General features: G+C 37.7%; 1 protein-coding gene across 1 annotated transcript in view; it reads right to left on the minus strand.

Annotated features, from left to right (window-relative positions):
• The window catches only part of ECPAS (Ecm29 proteasome adaptor and scaffold), a 2,158,898-nt gene that overhangs the window by 1,993,347 nt on the left and 149,010 nt on the right, over positions 1 to 16,541 (minus strand). The window contains exon 5 of the mRNA XM_044061033.1: positions 8,836 to 8,985. Coding sequence (XP_043916968.1) covers positions 8,836 to 8,985 — 150 coding nt within the window. The remainder of the gene's footprint in view (positions 1 to 8,835; positions 8,986 to 16,541) is intronic.

Genomic DNA, 16,541 nt, shown 5'->3' on the forward strand with positions numbered 1-16,541 from the left:
ATCAAAAAATGATTTTGTCCCTCCAGGAAAGGATATTCTAAACATAGCTGGGTATAGCAGCTTGAATCAGATACTTGCTTCTTGACATTCTATGATTACTAGAATAAATTTATTACTCTTCTACCTGGTGTATAGTGAGTAATAATTTAACACAAAACACTCTGTCTCCAACTTTTAGTACTTTGTCCTTCTGCCACAGTTTTGTCAGAATCAAATCCTTCTACTGGTAGGATTGCATCTTTACTATTAAAGGTTGCTTTCTTATGGCCAGGTTTGGAGCATACACATGAAGTGCCCTTTCAAATAACTCCTGCTGGAGAATATCAGTTGCTTATTTGAGATTTCATAAAATCAATACAGTATTTTCCTTCCAGCTTCTCTGGTACAGCTGAGAATCTCATGTTTTCCCTATGTGCTCTGTCCTCTAATTCTATTGTTTTTTTAAACATCTCTTTTTTGAGCAGTCACATATTCAGCTAGCCTTTTCTTCATCTGGACCTCTGATTTTTGCAGTTTTATCACCTCGTCTGAATATCTGTTTAAAGCTTATTCCATTTTTCCAGCCTTTTATTATTTCAGTTGATATACTCCTTCAGTGTTTTGTTTATTTTAATCAGCTTTGACTACATTTGACATATTTTCCTCTAGGTTACTAGAAGTCATGTCTTGCACCAAAGCTGGAGCTTGCACTGCCATTTTTTTTTTTTTTTGCTGGCATCCAGGCAGTGCATTCACTAACCAGTTACTAAAATTTACCCCAAAATACAAGTTTACTGGCTCTCTCTTCTGAGTTTTTGCTTTCACACTTGGAGAGCTATAATATAGTTCTTACTCAATATGTAGACAGCATAGAAGTCCACTCTGGTACAGTTTTTAGTAGAACTTAGAATAGAAGCTGCTGTTAAAAAGAGATAAATTAGTAGAACACACAAAATATTGCATGATAACTATAGGAATCAATCAGATGAGGTTATAAAGGCTTAGGAAGACAGACTAGATATGCAATTCACAAAGAAACGATAGGAAGGTATGTATGGCTCCCAAATATGCAACAAAGTCTAGAAGATTGTGGATCTTTGCTTGGAAATGTTTGCATAGATATTTTTCTGCCCCAAAAAGACTCCAAAGAAATTTTTCACAGGTAGATTGTAGATGTCGGTGGTGTGATGGAGAAGAAAGAGGTATTGAGAACATTTTTGGGAGTGTAATGCATTGGCAGACTTCATAAAATTTCCTGCAGGCTACGCTGTCAGAAATACTGGGTAAGCAAATTACATTAAGTAAGGAAATGATTTTTTTAACTGTAATACACATTCAGAACTGCCTAGACAAAAGTAAGGCCTTGCTGAGTTTAATTCTGCTGGCTTCCAAAAAAAAGCCATTGCTAGAAAATGATAAAGTCTAAGCCAACCATGCCAGAAGTACTGAATATAGTAACAGAAATAAAAGAACTGGAAGTGGGATCTTTACAAAAGGGTAGGAACAAATTGTGGGAACACCACAAGAAGAATAATGTTTTGGAGGAGGAACAAGGTTTAAGGGAAGGTAGAAACTGAATGAGCTATGTAATGTTTGAATGACAATCATTGTACAGACAATTATATGTGCGGTATAATATTTGCAACTCAATATAGGTCAATATGGTTTGTTTTAATTTAAATAAATGCATGATTGCCTATGTCATACTTGAAAATTCAATAAAGATGTTTCTTGTTTAGAAGAAGAATACATCAGGTCATAAGAATCCGATTAGTCAACAATCAGTGAGTCAAGATGGACGTTATGACAGCAGAAGAAGAGATGTGGCTGGCATAGTCCAATTACTTCCACAGCCAGCTGCCAACCAAGTCAGCAATTGACACAGAAATAACTATGCGGCTGTGCAAGCCATAAACTATCAAGAAGGACCTGGTGCAGGGTAGAGAAAGTTATCTTTTGTGCGCATTGTTGGAATGACATTCGCAGTTGGTCATACAGGATAAAATCTATAACAGTCACCACTTTTATGTTCTCCTTTGAGGTGCCCACATGTAAGGAGCATGCTACTATCTTGACAGGTGAGAGGAAGGGTGAGTTAGATATCAAAGAAACTCATTTTTGGGGGGCTTTGTTAAAAAAAGAGAGGTCAAAAAAAGGGAACTTTTTGGGCAATTTAAACTGAATGCCCAAGTCTCGCCGAGTGTTAATGATAATGTGTCCACTTTGCCTATTCTAAAACCTAAAGCCAGGAGTTAGAGGGCATCTGGATTCAGCTTAGACACATAATTAAAAAGAAGTTTTCCAAGTGGGTAACTTCAAGGAATTATTTTGTGGATTTATGGCAGTCGGATCATTGTTATACATTTTTAAAACTTGGTATGATGCCTTTCAGTACTGGAAACGGGAGGGGGGACAAACACCATAACGTTCTGAGGTTGCTACTTTATCTAATTTTTATCCAAAATTGGCTGTTATAAAACAAACACTGTTTTTAAAAGTTACAGTATATTTGAATATATTGTATTTTTAACAGTTTCAACATCATTACTGTAGAATACTTTGTAACTAGTACCACAGGAAATTGCTAATAATGTTAGTTGCTTTTCTGTGACATGAATTAGCCCTTTAAAAGTTACAAGAAAATGTCTAAAGCAAAACTGCTGTACAATACTATGCATTCAAATATATTATATTTTTTCCAAGTTTTAAACACTACTGTTTTAGATATTTTTGTATTTAAGTATCACAGGAAATGTTAATAATGTTAGTTGCCTTTTTAACATAACCTATCCCTTTAAAAGAATACTAAAACACGACCACCAGCAGCAGGACAGTTCCAAAAAAACAAAATTTAATCCACAGAGACAGCAAGAAACAATAATGTAAGCGCTCTCGTCTTGCTTCTATGAGCAAGACTTCTTCAGACAACTAGAGATTGTGCAAGATGCATCTATTTAAAGTGTCACACGCTAAAATCAATTAACCTCTAAAAGCAAAAGCAGCAGAATATTTAAAAACATTTGAATATAAATACTGAGTAAATAAATATGTATTAAATATGCAATAAAACTACAATAAAATTAACCAAGTGTAAACATACTGAGAATGACCTTGCAAAAATGTAGATGTTTTAAAAAAACTATACAAGTTATTATTTAATATGCCAAACATCTGCAAGTCGTTTTAAAAAGCACATGCTAGGAGTCTAAACCTAACATTAACTAAACTGTCAAGTGAATACCAATGTTAAATACAAATACTAATACAAATAACCATAATAAATAAATATGTATAAATATGAAAAAGTATTTCCACTACACCCCAGATTACATAGAGTAAAGAATATTTGTTAAGAACTATAGCTGAAAAAAATTGTAGAAACAATGTACACAGGATACAATTAATCACCTCTGCAAAAGTTTTAATACACAAGCCAAGGAACACAAATCATTTAATCCTGGTAAATTGTAGGCATTCAGTTGTATTTGCCATATTAATTCACACATTTCTAGCTTAAGGGAAAGGGGTCCCCCTCTGGGATCTTGATCAATTTGGTTCTCCAGTTTCACCTTATTAATACTATAAAGAATGCACTGGCGAAGCACGTGCATGAACACCCTTAGCACAGTTTTAAGTTCAGGGTGATGGACCAAAATGATCAAGATCCCAGAGGGGGACCCCTTTCATTTAGTTCATACAAAAACCCACTCTGCCACCACAGGCCATCAATTCCATGGGTATACCCTAGGATTTGGATTTTACAAAAATGTTAGAAGCTAGATTTGACTGAGACCCTGAACAAGTTCAGAACAGATTAACAGCAGCTGAAGTCCAAACAGAGGAACACTTCTCTTACTTGAATGAGCGCAAGACTACTTTGAAATGATTGTACTTTGACATTATTCTAAGAAACGTAAAACTGTCGGCCCAGAGATTAAGAATGCAAAAGGTAGAAAGATTTATTTCAAAGCAGAGAGATCCATTTTCAGGTAAACTTGAAACTAAACTGCAGAAAATATTGGAAATTAAAAATGAATACTATTAAATGTTAATCAAAGGGGAGGAAAGCTCTTTGGAAATTTTAAAGAGGGCAGATATGCTGCTGGCACAGTTAATTTTAATTCTCAGGAGAAGCATACATTAATGGCAAAATAAAAGAAATCTCCTTAGTAATTAACCATCTGCTAACAGGCAAATCTACAGGTATGGATGGAAAATGAAAACTAGAGGGCAACAAAACTGCAGATTTGTGGTACAAACATTTTACCTCTTGTAAGGAGGTAAAATAACGGAATCATGGTCCCTGCAGACCCCAGGGCTTATAGAAGCATTTATGTTCTACGCCATGACTATGAAATATTCATGTCCATCTTAGAGAAAACTTTGCACAAATTCTCCCAGGAATTATTGACAATATCGTCTTTTGAAGGTAGACAGATTTTTGACCATATTAAAACCCTTTTGATTCAGAAACCAGCAGAATTACAAAAAATATTAAAATACTTTTGATTAAGAAACGGACAGAATTACAAAACTTTCCTGTTATAATGATAGGCTTGGATGCTGCAAAAACATTTGCCAAGTGGATATGGAATTCCTTAGATAAGCGTTAAACATACTAGACTTACCCAGAGAGTACACAGAACTCATAATAAAATATAACTCAGTGGAAGAATACATTAGAATGGCCAATGTTGCATCAAAAAATAAATAAATTGACAACGGGTACTAAACAGGGCTGCCCTCTTTCCCCTGTTTTATTTGCTCTTTAATTTAGAACTGCCTGCTGCCAAAATTAGGGACTTTTACGTACAGGAAGTTGACCGATATGAACAAAGAAAATATATCCTTATTTGCAGCTTATGTCATGTTAAATTTAACTTGCGCCTTAAAAGAGATATCCCAATTTTTTTGGGATTTAAAAAAATAACAGTATCGTGAAGGCGACAAAATAAATGAAAATAAAACTAAGACAATAATGATAAGCTTCATATCATCCTACAAAATGATTCAAACCTACCTAGTCCTATGGGGGCATGAAAGGATGAAGTACTTGGGGATCTGGTTAAAAAGATATTACTCAAGCAGCTACAAATATGTGGCAAGAAACCATGCAAAAGACAGTAAACAAAATAAAGAAGTAGAAACTTTTCAATATGGACAATGAAAGTAAAATATAAGCCATTAAAATATTTCTGGTACCCTGCATACTATATGCGAGTCAGGCTTACCTCTTTCAGCCTAATACTAAAATGTGAGACTTAAACAGGGAGATTAGATTTTTGGGAAGGTAAAAAAAACAAGACTACAATGGGAAAGGTTTTCTCAGCTGAACAGGGAGGCCTCAAAATTCTGAACCTTAAGAGCTACTGGTTAGCTAATCACTTCAGGTTAGTACATTCATTGCCAAACAGAATGTATGCACCTAAATGAAATCTGATGAAATTCAGTCTGATCTAACACGAGAGGACTAGAGGGTGGGTTGTTTTGGTCCCGATTATATAAAGACAAAGTAGGGAATTGTTCTGAAAGATATAGTGCACATTCCCTGGTGTGCATCCTAAAGCAGCTAAAGCAATTACATGGATACATGATACTGGTCCAAATGGGTATGCTCAGAGTAAAAAGGAGAGAAATTGGAACTAAAATTCAGCAGTGACAAAGTGAAGATTACTCCAGAAGGAACCTGGACAGTGGAAGCAACTAATAAAATATGAAGTATTAACTAACTGGGAGGTAGCCAAGGGGAAGTTTAATCTGGCAGACAGAGACAATCTAGTTTGGCATGAGGTTGGTACTGGAGTACAGGTGCTCCCGAAAAGATGAAAGACAGAGGTCATTACACAGTGGTGATAAACTTAATAATTGAAGCAAGATCAGAAGAGGCTACAAAAGACAAAGATGTTATATAGAGCAACATAGGACCCTGACAAATGACTATTTGGGCTTGGCAGACAAATTAAAAGCTTGGAATAACAGATTAGATACACCATTCACAAAAGAGCAATGCAGGAAGTATGTCTGGCTCCAAAATATGCTGTTAAATCAAGGAAATTTACAATCTTAGCAAGGAAATGCCTGCATAGGTACTTTACACATGTAGTAAGTTAAAAAAATGTTTCCAGCCCTAGAAGAAAGCTGTTGGAGATGTATTCCAGGAGTTAGGGGAAGTTGGGACCATATTTTTCTGAGTGTCAAAAATATAAAAACTAAAAGTATCGGAATTTTAAAGATAATTTGAGGGTGATATGATATTAACCAGAGAAATGATGCATCTAAGTTGGTCCCTGGTTTGAAGCAAACAGAGACATTATCAAGTACTAGTGACACTGCTTTTATTAAAAAAAACAAAAGAAGAACAAAATAAAAATGGGATTCTGGATGTGATAAATGATTAAAAGCAACTAGAACAGACAACAAAGACAGTAATAATAAGTGGTCTTTATGGGATTACTATCTACAACATATGGATAATCCAGAGTCAGTGCAATTCGACTAGTCTATATCGCATATTGTAGAATAGAAATGTAAACCTCTAGACAGTTTAGGGTAACAACTAAGTGGGACCACTGTTGTATGTAGATGGTTGTTTCTGATAGAAAATCTAACAAAATATTCTGTTATTAAAGAAGGAATAAATCAAGCACAGGCAACGCATGTAAGTTTATTTGCTCAATATGTTGTAGCAGATTAAAAAATATTATATACGATTTAGCAGGTTACATTCACATGGTCTGTCACTTTATCTAATCAAAGGTGGTATAAAGAAAGGATCTAATCACAGTTGATCTAATGATATAATGTTTATTTTACTAGTTGTAACACTGATAATATTGAAAGTTTATGATTTCTGATCAATGGTTTTAGTTATATTATAGATTTATAAGTAATATTACAGTTTGCATAATGGCAGTGTGCTGGATTCTGAGAGCTGGTGGTGCACTTCCAGGGTTTTTTTCTCTTTCTTCCACTACAGTGCGATTGTGGAGTTGTTAAAAATAATTTAGGGGGAGTGGGGGTACAGGGGGGCTTGCACCCCCTGCAAAAACATTTTTTCTTAATGTTTTTTGAGTTATTCCGTGTTAGATAAAGATATGCTTATATCAGTTGTGTTTAGATATGTTGAGTTTAGGTCAAATGACACAGATTCCTTTAAGCATATACCTCATGATGGGAGGGTTAGTATACAATTTTGTAACACAGTATGTTTTAATGAGTTTGGTTAACTGTGACTGATGGTGTAAGAATATTTAAGATGGTTTTGTAAACTCAAGGCTTGGGATGATCCAGATAACCAGGATTTGATTAGTAAAGTCTGGGTGCTGTAGGATTTAGCCTGGGGATCGTAGAAGTGTTACAATTGTTGGCATGGCCACCTTGGGGGAAGGGGCTGCACTTGACTCCCCTGATGTCCAGATAACCACATTTGTACCAGAAGATTCATGCATGACAGGGTTACTATGTGTAGTAGCATACAAGTCATAGCAGCAGGAGGAAAGGCTTATTAGATGCGGCACACCCTCACTCATAACACCACACACGCTATGCCCTACTCTTACCTCTGTGGAGAATGACTGGGCATATTAGTTTGCAACCAGATCACACAATAAATGAGCTGTAGATCTCCTACTGGAGTTTAGGAATTAATGCACTATCTCTCACTTCATAGGGAATCAAATGGGCCACGATAGTCCAGTTGAGATAAAAATTTATAAATAAACTCATTACAATACAAATATAAAAACTCTGGGAAGTGAATTTACCACTTTGCCCAAAATCTGACAACAAGAGTCCAAAGACCCATACTTCACAGTTTTCCTGCACAGTTTCAGTAACACTCTCAGACATCTACTGTACTCCCAACACAAAGTGAGAGTGTAGAGGCTACTTGGAATTGGTTCCATTTATGAATTACTACACAGATAATTTTGTGGAGCTCAAAGAATTAGTGTACGTCTATGACATATGCCTTTTCTAATTGCAAAGTAACCATGTAGATATTAGTGGAACACTAAGTGAAGTACATAAGTCAGTCTCACATATACTAAAACTTATACTGTCCACTTTGATAACAGTTTAAAATGTTTATTTCATCCACAGCAAAACGGGAATGAAACTACAGAATTCAGATTCTGCTGTGTACCAAGTGGGAATATTTGCTCAGATTAATATTGGCAAGTCTCTTGCTCACAGTACATACATACACACAAACAGCTAATATATATAAAGGAAAACAGGGCCTTGTCTCCCCCATCCCTTTTTTATATCAGAACCATGAACAACAGAGAAGACAATGACTTAGTAACCATTTGAAATGTCAGGACCCGCTAGAGTGAGTCCCAAAATATTATGAAAGAACAGACACATATACGAAGTCCAAGATATCATTTCTCAGAATATTCCCTTTTCTCCAAGTTTAGCACTCTCAGAGTTGGTATTTATAAGTTTGGTGGGGGTGCAGGGGACCCTCCCCCTTGCAAAAACTAGTTTAAAGGAGAAGAGCAATTTTTGAAATTCACTCTTTTGTGTTTTTGGAATATTTCAGCTTGTTGGTGCTTGGCACTTCAACTGACATTTCACTAGGGAGTCCAACGATTCCCCAGTGGAAAATGTTCTTTTCATTTAAGCATAGTTGCTATTTTTATTCTTTTTGTACAACTCTTCAAAGCACTTATTTTTTTTTCTCAGTATACATTTTAGGACTTCTAGAAACTACCAACATTAATGTCAACAGAGCTATCCATTTTCAGCACAAATGCATTTTTTTATCCGCTCAAGGATCCACTCTTCTATGGCTAATGGCTAAACTTTCAGAATACATTAAGTAAACCTACATTGTTGTTGCTTTTTCCTTACCCATAAGGCATCAGAATAACATCCACCATGAAATCCAACAGTTGCTGCACAATCTTTGGTTTCTCTGTGAGATTAAAGGGGCAAACAGGTTTCATCTGTTCTATACGATATTTTATGTGAAACAAAGTTGGTATGAGGAGATGCATCAGGCTGGAAAACAAATATCCATATCAGTAAATTAAGTCAGATTTAAAGACCAAAATTTCTAACTGCAATAAACATTTCCAGATTTTTTCATCTCCTTCATTCAACCAAACCGTTCACAGATAAGCACTGGTCTCACATGCATAATAACAATCTGCAATCACATCACTCAACATGCTTTTCTGCTATGCACTGCAATGTTCATTGTATTAATGGATACACACTCTCTACAAGAGAGATGGAAAAACACATTATAAAAAAAACATTTATACAAGTCAAACTAGATTAAAAAAAAATCATCAACAAAATAATAGGCAACTTTTCTCTAACAAGTGGCATCATAACAGCCAACAGCGTAACGACTCAGGTTAAGGAAAACAAATTTCAATCATCTGCTTGATGGAATTTAATGTTTACTAAGAATTTTGAACTATAAAACAAAAAAGTTTCTCCTATGGAAGGATAAAATGTTCAGTTAACATACAGTTAGACTAGTTAAAAACAGAACACAGTTCAAACTTATCCTGGCTACTAATACTGGACATCATAAAAGATACTACAACAAATACATGTTTAACATTCTCATTTCCAGATATATTTACAATATTTTGTCATCTGTGATTATTAAAAAGGCGTGAGGTCATGGTAGCAATGATGCAACACTACTTCTTCTTTCTTTCGGCTTTTCCCGGTTAGGGGTCGCCACAGCGGAACTCCGGTCTGCTAATGATTGGCAGTAGATTTTTACGTGCTGGCTTGCCGGGCCTAACACACAAACTGCAACGAAGGAACGCCCATTCACACATGTCGACACACAGAAGACGCTCTGAGAATCGAACGTGCAAGGTCTAACTGTGAGGCGACAACGCTACCGCAGCACCATGTACTACATTTCCTTAATTCAGCTTAACCTCGGCCTCAAGTTTCTCTTTACAACTGGCTGACTGATAAGTATCTTAGAAAAATACAGGCCAACACAGTATTTCTGCTTTTCTCCACGAGACCTCTTCTACTCTCTTTTTATGATTCTGTTATACATACACAGGTTATAAATGAAAATGATTCCTTTTGATCAACTGACTTAGAAGAGGTGTGATAAATAAAAAATGAAAGTTGTACATTTGCCATAATGTTAAACCTTCATGACACATGTCCATCCACTTAAAACACTAGACTGGTTATTGCAGGCAGCATTCACTTAGCATCTTCATGCTTTCCCAAACCTCAAGCTCCTTCTCTTGCTCCCACAGTGGATCTTGCTTTTCTCGGTTCTTCAGATACAGTTTCCATAAGGCTTGATAACATTCAAAAATAACGTACAACTATGCCTTTCTACCAGTTTTAAACCTGACCCCTTAACAGTCTCATATGGTTGACTACACTTTGGAGTGGTAAAGTAAACAGGAGAGGGAAGGAGGGGAGGGGTGGCAGAAATGGATGAATGTGGATCATGAAAATCTATTATTATTATAAGTACATAACTCTCATATCTTACATGATCCAGTCCCATCCACTTCAGGCACTAGGACAAACCCCATCTTGGGTGGCATCATGACAGTGTGTCATGAAGATGGTGGCCCCAAAGGAAGACCTAGATCTTCAGATTACATACAACTTATAGTAACTTGCAAAAATGTGCAGTTACCCCAGGTTGTAGCAGCACATACATCATCCACTGGCAAATTTAAGAAAAAGGCTAAAGACATAGCCATGCAGGTTTATATGGTAGTGCTCCGTTACTAGCAAAACAAAAGTAAGAAATGCAGTCCAACAGTCACGTGTCCAAGGTAACTCTGGAAACGTTTGGCCTAGCTTACATCTAGCAAAAAGATATAAAAAAGCTACTAATCCTTTCTAAGATTTGTGTTTTTGTGAAACTACAAAAATAGTTGAGTATGAACATCTAGACAATACAAGTCACCTTTTTTTAAACATTCAGGAAGAACACTGTTAAATAATAAACTGGTTAACTTACTTTGGGCATGAAAGCTGGGTTAGTTCTGAACATAACCCTATACTTGTGACAGATTAAATATGAAAGACAACAAAACAGGACCTGTAGTTCTGAAGCCTTACAAGCTGATATTACTGCATCTGGGAACAAGATCTTCTATGGCAAATACTTTGTGCCACTGGCTTGAAGGGAGTGTGTGCATTAGGTTCTCTGAATCAATTCTGAGGTCTCACAAGGGATCTAGGAACTTAAATGCTAGTCACAGTAACATGGCGCCCCTTAGAAAGGCTTTTCACACTTTGAGATACTAAGAGTATGGGGTTAAATTTTTGGTGAAGGTACAAGATGGCTGCCAAATGTACACTCAATTCAAAAACTAGACCCCTTGCTGGAGATCAGCTACAAACCTAAACTGTGGAATGGGTGTACTGAAAGAGTCTACTCCTTCATGAATTGACCACAAGGAAAATTGTATCTACTGCCTTTGTACATCTTCCTACTGGAATGTTTGTGAATAGCTGTCAGGATTTGGTTGTGGGGGTTAACCATCAAGGAAATTAGAGATACTCTGCAATTAGTCTGATGGAATGGGGGTCTGGGTGATGCTTGCCAGAAGGATGAGAGAGGATACCTGGATGGGGCTCCAGAAGAACAAGTTTCTTTATCAAGTGAGGCCACAGTAGGGGAAACTAAACTTCTGATGCCAAAGGGCTATGAGAATGACTATGGTCTTGCACATTTTGATGTTGTGCAGAAATTTCATTATTGGGGAGATCTAAGGAAAAGCATACAGCAAATCTAAAGGTCACTGTGGACAAGTGATTCTTGGTGTGGCAAAAGAAGTTGCTGCACTTTGCGTTTATTGGGTATGTAAACAAACCACAGCAAGGCTGCACCCACTGGCAAAAAATCAACTGCATTGTAATTAGACTCAGGGACCACTCGTAGCATTGCAAGGCATCCACTGAGCCTGTCTGCTAATGAGTTAACTTGGCTGGGGATGTGCACTGCAATCAGAAAGCAATGCAATTTATTTACCCATTCCCTTCACCTCTTGGCCTCTCAGCAGAGATGTTACATCTACTCTCCCCCCACCCCCATTATTTGACATGTCATAATACTGACATACTGTCATTTTGTATCACAACTGCACCCTGGGGAAGTTGGTCAAGAAAGGCCTGCAGCACAAGGATGACTGCCCTCATCTCTAGAATGTGTGCATTGAAGTTTCTTATTGAGTCCAAGTCTCTTGGACTATATGTTCTAAACAATGTCCCTCCTGAAACTCAGAGCAGATGCACATTTGGTGACTGCAACCATAGAGAAAAAAGGGATAAAAAGTGACATTCTTTGACCAGTTTGTGTAAACAGACCTAACACTGGAGATGTCTGCACACATTTTGGCAATTGAATAACCTGATCCATGGGATCTAGTAACTAAGAACAAAGAACACTGTACAAAACTTCTAAGACCCTCATATAAAACATTACAAATAGTAGTAAATTAAAAGCTGCTGTCATAAGCCCTAAGGCTTTCAGTTCTAAGGCTGCTGACAGTGTGGCAATGCAGGAGTAATTTACTGTTGCTACAATGGATTCTATTATATCTGTAGGGAATTGGGACAACTTGACAATTGAGCCAAAGCGGCTGCTTATCAACACCTGTACTTGCTATGGCTTCTTCTAAGACTTTGCAGTTTTCACTGATATTCCAAGTAGAGAAAATTATGATTTAAAATAATCACTTGTGAGACTCAGACTCCTTTGTGGTGATGACTAGGTGCCAGTCATATAGATATGAGAACAGTCTGCTCCAGTGCAGTCTTACATGAGCTGCCACCACTGCCATGCATTTGAATACCCAAGGAGCAACGGGAGGGCTTGGAATTGGTAATAACTAGCTTCCACCATGAAACGCAGCAATTCCCTGGACAGCTTGGCTATCTTGAGTACTGCTATGTTTACCAACTACTTTGTTTAACACACCACTAAATATAAATGTGGTATGTAGCACATAACAGTCCATCCTGGAGATCCAAACAGCCAATCTCCCTCCTAAGGGCATGGAGATATCAGCTGCACCACAACCACATGGAACTTAGTTTTCTTTAGATTTGTACCACATGGAGTGGCATGGGGCTCTTTGTTTTGTTTGTGTTTTTTTTTTCGGGGGGGGGGGGGGACCAAAAAGAATCTGGAATACAATCTGAAGCACAGTCTGGAGCCTTCCTGGTCTACTAGGACCACCGCCTTTTTGTCTGCTTCTTTCCAGCAGGGTAGACCATCTAAAAAAGAGAACTATAGAAATGGGAAAGCAAGCACTGGAAATTATTTCCCTTCTCCATGTCTCTTGCTTGCTGGCCAGCAATGCAGTTAATTAGAGGAATATCTGACCCTCGAGTGCCTCTACAAGAGGACAGTCACACAGGTCCTAAAGAATGCTGTGGCTATGAATCTCAGATTTTGTGTTCCAACTCTATCTCTGGGTTAGTGTCCACTTGAAAAGTCCTTGTGAACACAGGAGTTCCTGTCACATAACTAACTACTTAAAGTACGATTTGTGAAACCATATGTTTTTTAGCACCTTTTTGGTTCTTAGCAAAATTCCTTAAAGGTTTGGAAAAATTTAATCCAACAGTCATTATCATCTTCCCCTCCTACTCTCTACTGTGCCCCTTCTTCTTCACCTTTTTTCCAAAAAGAGAGGATTATCAAAAAAGGCACTGGGTGAAAGATGCCTTGAAGATTTCCAGAAATCTGCATAATTTAAGCTAGGCTCGTCTCCTCACAGTAAAGCTTGTCCCACCTGTCCTCACTGCTTCATCTGCTGTATTACAGATCATCCTCATACAGAGTGATATAATATGTGCCACTGCTGACACCTATGACTCAAGGTTGTGGCTCAGAACATTGTGTGGCAAATTGTTTTTAGCATGTCTAAAATGTCTGCCTCTGGGTCAAGATGAAAAAAAGTCAGACATGCCAGGTAATTCAGAGCCCTGACACAAAAGCTACCTGATGTGTATGTGTGCATTTCTGACTGATAAAGTACCCGAAATGTCTGGGACTCCCCATACAATCCATGGCCTGATGAATTTCTCTGTTATACAAGTAAAAATTAAGGCCTCCCTCTCTCTCTGTCTTCATGGTGACCACTACTGTAATGGAGTCTTCAAGAAGAGTCTTACTCTGTGCTTGCTTGCTTGTCCTTAGGAGGCCAGAGGATCTTGTTTGCCTTCCTGCAGACAGTTTCATCCATGTCGGGCCCTTGTCAAGCCCTGCCCATGACCAGATCAATCATATGATCGGTGGGCAAAATCACCAAAGATGTAGGTGAGAAACTAAAAAGCATCCTACAGTTTTTCTTCCTCAGGGAAGTGAGGACTATGGGCCAGGATACCTTCTATTTCATTAAATCCAGGATCTCCCCAAACCTGGAGTACTCCAGAAAGGACTGTGACAAAACATCATCCTCAATATCTGTGGAGCCTCTGATGAGGAGTCTAACTTAATGTCTGAAAGAAGAATCTTCCCAAATGGTCTGGGTCTCTGTTGAAATTTTGACACTATACCCTTTTGGGACAATGTTGACAGGTCAAAGGTTCCCAAATTTCGGTGTCATGGGGTGGAACAGAAGCAGAAGGTTCCCCTCTAGAGTCCAGTAACCTAATTGGCTGCCTTAAAACCATCTCCAAAGCCTCATTTGCCAGACTTCAGAGTGTTTGCTCCAGTTTTTGGTCTAACCTCTGAAGTCTACCCCAAGATGTTGACATTGAATTGATGGTGGTGAAGCTTATGAATGACTTCAGCACTGAAGACTCAAACACAGATGATGCAAACACCACAAGAAGCATCAAAGGAGATGGTACTGCAATAATTACCAAACAATTCATGTTGATCACTCTGTGTCTAGCGGAGCTTGACATGGAAGTTGCTGGTGTCAAGGGAGAAGTTAGCACCAATATGTGTGGCATGGAAGAACCATTAAGTTCTTAAGCTCCCAGTGTAAAAACAGCAGCTGGGGGCGTGTTTAAGAGGTGGTTCTCCAGCATCCCAAGATAGCAGCTGGGGGCGTGCTTAAGAGGTGGTTCTCCAGCATCCCAAGATTTAAATAGAAGGAGAAGAGAGGACGCCAAACTTCAATTTGAGCTTTTCCAAGGCCTTCATCATACAGTCCCAATCCAGGTGCATCAAAGAGCTCTGTACCAGGATAAAGGTCCTTAAGGACATAGAAGAGGAGGGCCTCAAGGTTGTGTCTATAAAGTTATAAGCTGCTAAATCTTCTACTTGGGAGTCCTTTCAGGTACAATAGAGTCAATAGGCATTTAGAAGCTACATAGCTGGAACACTTGTATGTCTTTAAGGAGAAGACTACATATTTTCCATGGGAATCCTTCAAAGGAAGTTTAGGATATTACGCAGTGAAAAAAAAAAACAAGTTCAGGGTTAACAAAAGTTACCTATGAAGTTTTCTGTCTGATCCTTTTTAACTTGTTGCATTCTTCCTTATTTGGACAATTTTGCTGTCAACCTAATGCTATGGACAGAAGGCTTTGTTTACTTTTATTTTATTTATCTTTGTTTTATTATTTTTTTTGTTTACTGGGTTTATTTGACTGGGTTAAGTGAAAAAAAAAACTATTCAGCAGAGGCCTGGGGAAAAAGCTCCATCTTATTACAATAAATTCTAAACAGATTAAGTAATATAATTAATAATTACACATACATTTGTTAATATAGCAATAACCCACGCCTGGGTGTCAGTAATGCTGGATTTACCCACGGTTGGTGTGGTTTGGTCACGAGGGCGAAGCCCGAGTGGCCAAACAAAGACAACTGTGGGTAAATCCAGCATTACCCACACCCAGAAGTGAGTTATTGCTATTATACAATGACATTATTTAAGAAAAAAAAATAACTACTTTTCTTAAATAATGGCATTGTATAATGCCTCCTTGCTGCCCTTCCGCAGCTGTCTGGTACTCTGCGGCAGTTCTGATGTACTGCAAGATCTCCGTTGCTTTTTAAAAACTGTCTCGCTATGTTAAAGGAGTTTAACATAGCGAGAGAGCGTTAAAAACAACAATGGAGAATCTATGACCTATATTGGCAAACTATTCTTGATGTAAGTTCTGCCCCTGGTTTAAATTAAATGTTATCCTTGAAACCTGTGCTGAAATTGAGATCAGCTAAATTATAGTATGTTATTATAATATTTATATTTTTAAATAATTTTATATATTATATATGCAAGCATTTTATGGTTTATTTTAATAATTTGTTTGTTTGTGTCTTTTGGCTTTTCCCGGTTAGGAGTCGCCACAGCGGAACTCCGGTCCGTTAATGATTGGTAGTGGATTTTTACGTACTGGGTTACCAGCCCTGAGCCACAACCTTCAACGAAGGCACGCCCCATTCACGTATGCCTCCACACAGAAGACGCTCTAGCTGAGAATCGAACGGGACAACGTCTTGCTATGAGGCGACAACGCTATCGTAGCACCACCACCGCAGTGGTTTATTTTAATAATAATATATGTATATCTTTTAACAAGATGAAAATGCATTTAATTTAAATTTCCACAAAATGGTGCTATTTCATTGTATT

This window comes from Protopterus annectens, chromosome 2.part0 (genome assembly GCF_019279795.1).
Source record: "Protopterus annectens isolate FY-2018-M chromosome 2.part0, PAN1.0, whole genome shotgun sequence".
Taxonomy (NCBI): domain Eukaryota; kingdom Metazoa; phylum Chordata; order Ceratodontiformes; family Protopteridae; genus Protopterus; species Protopterus annectens.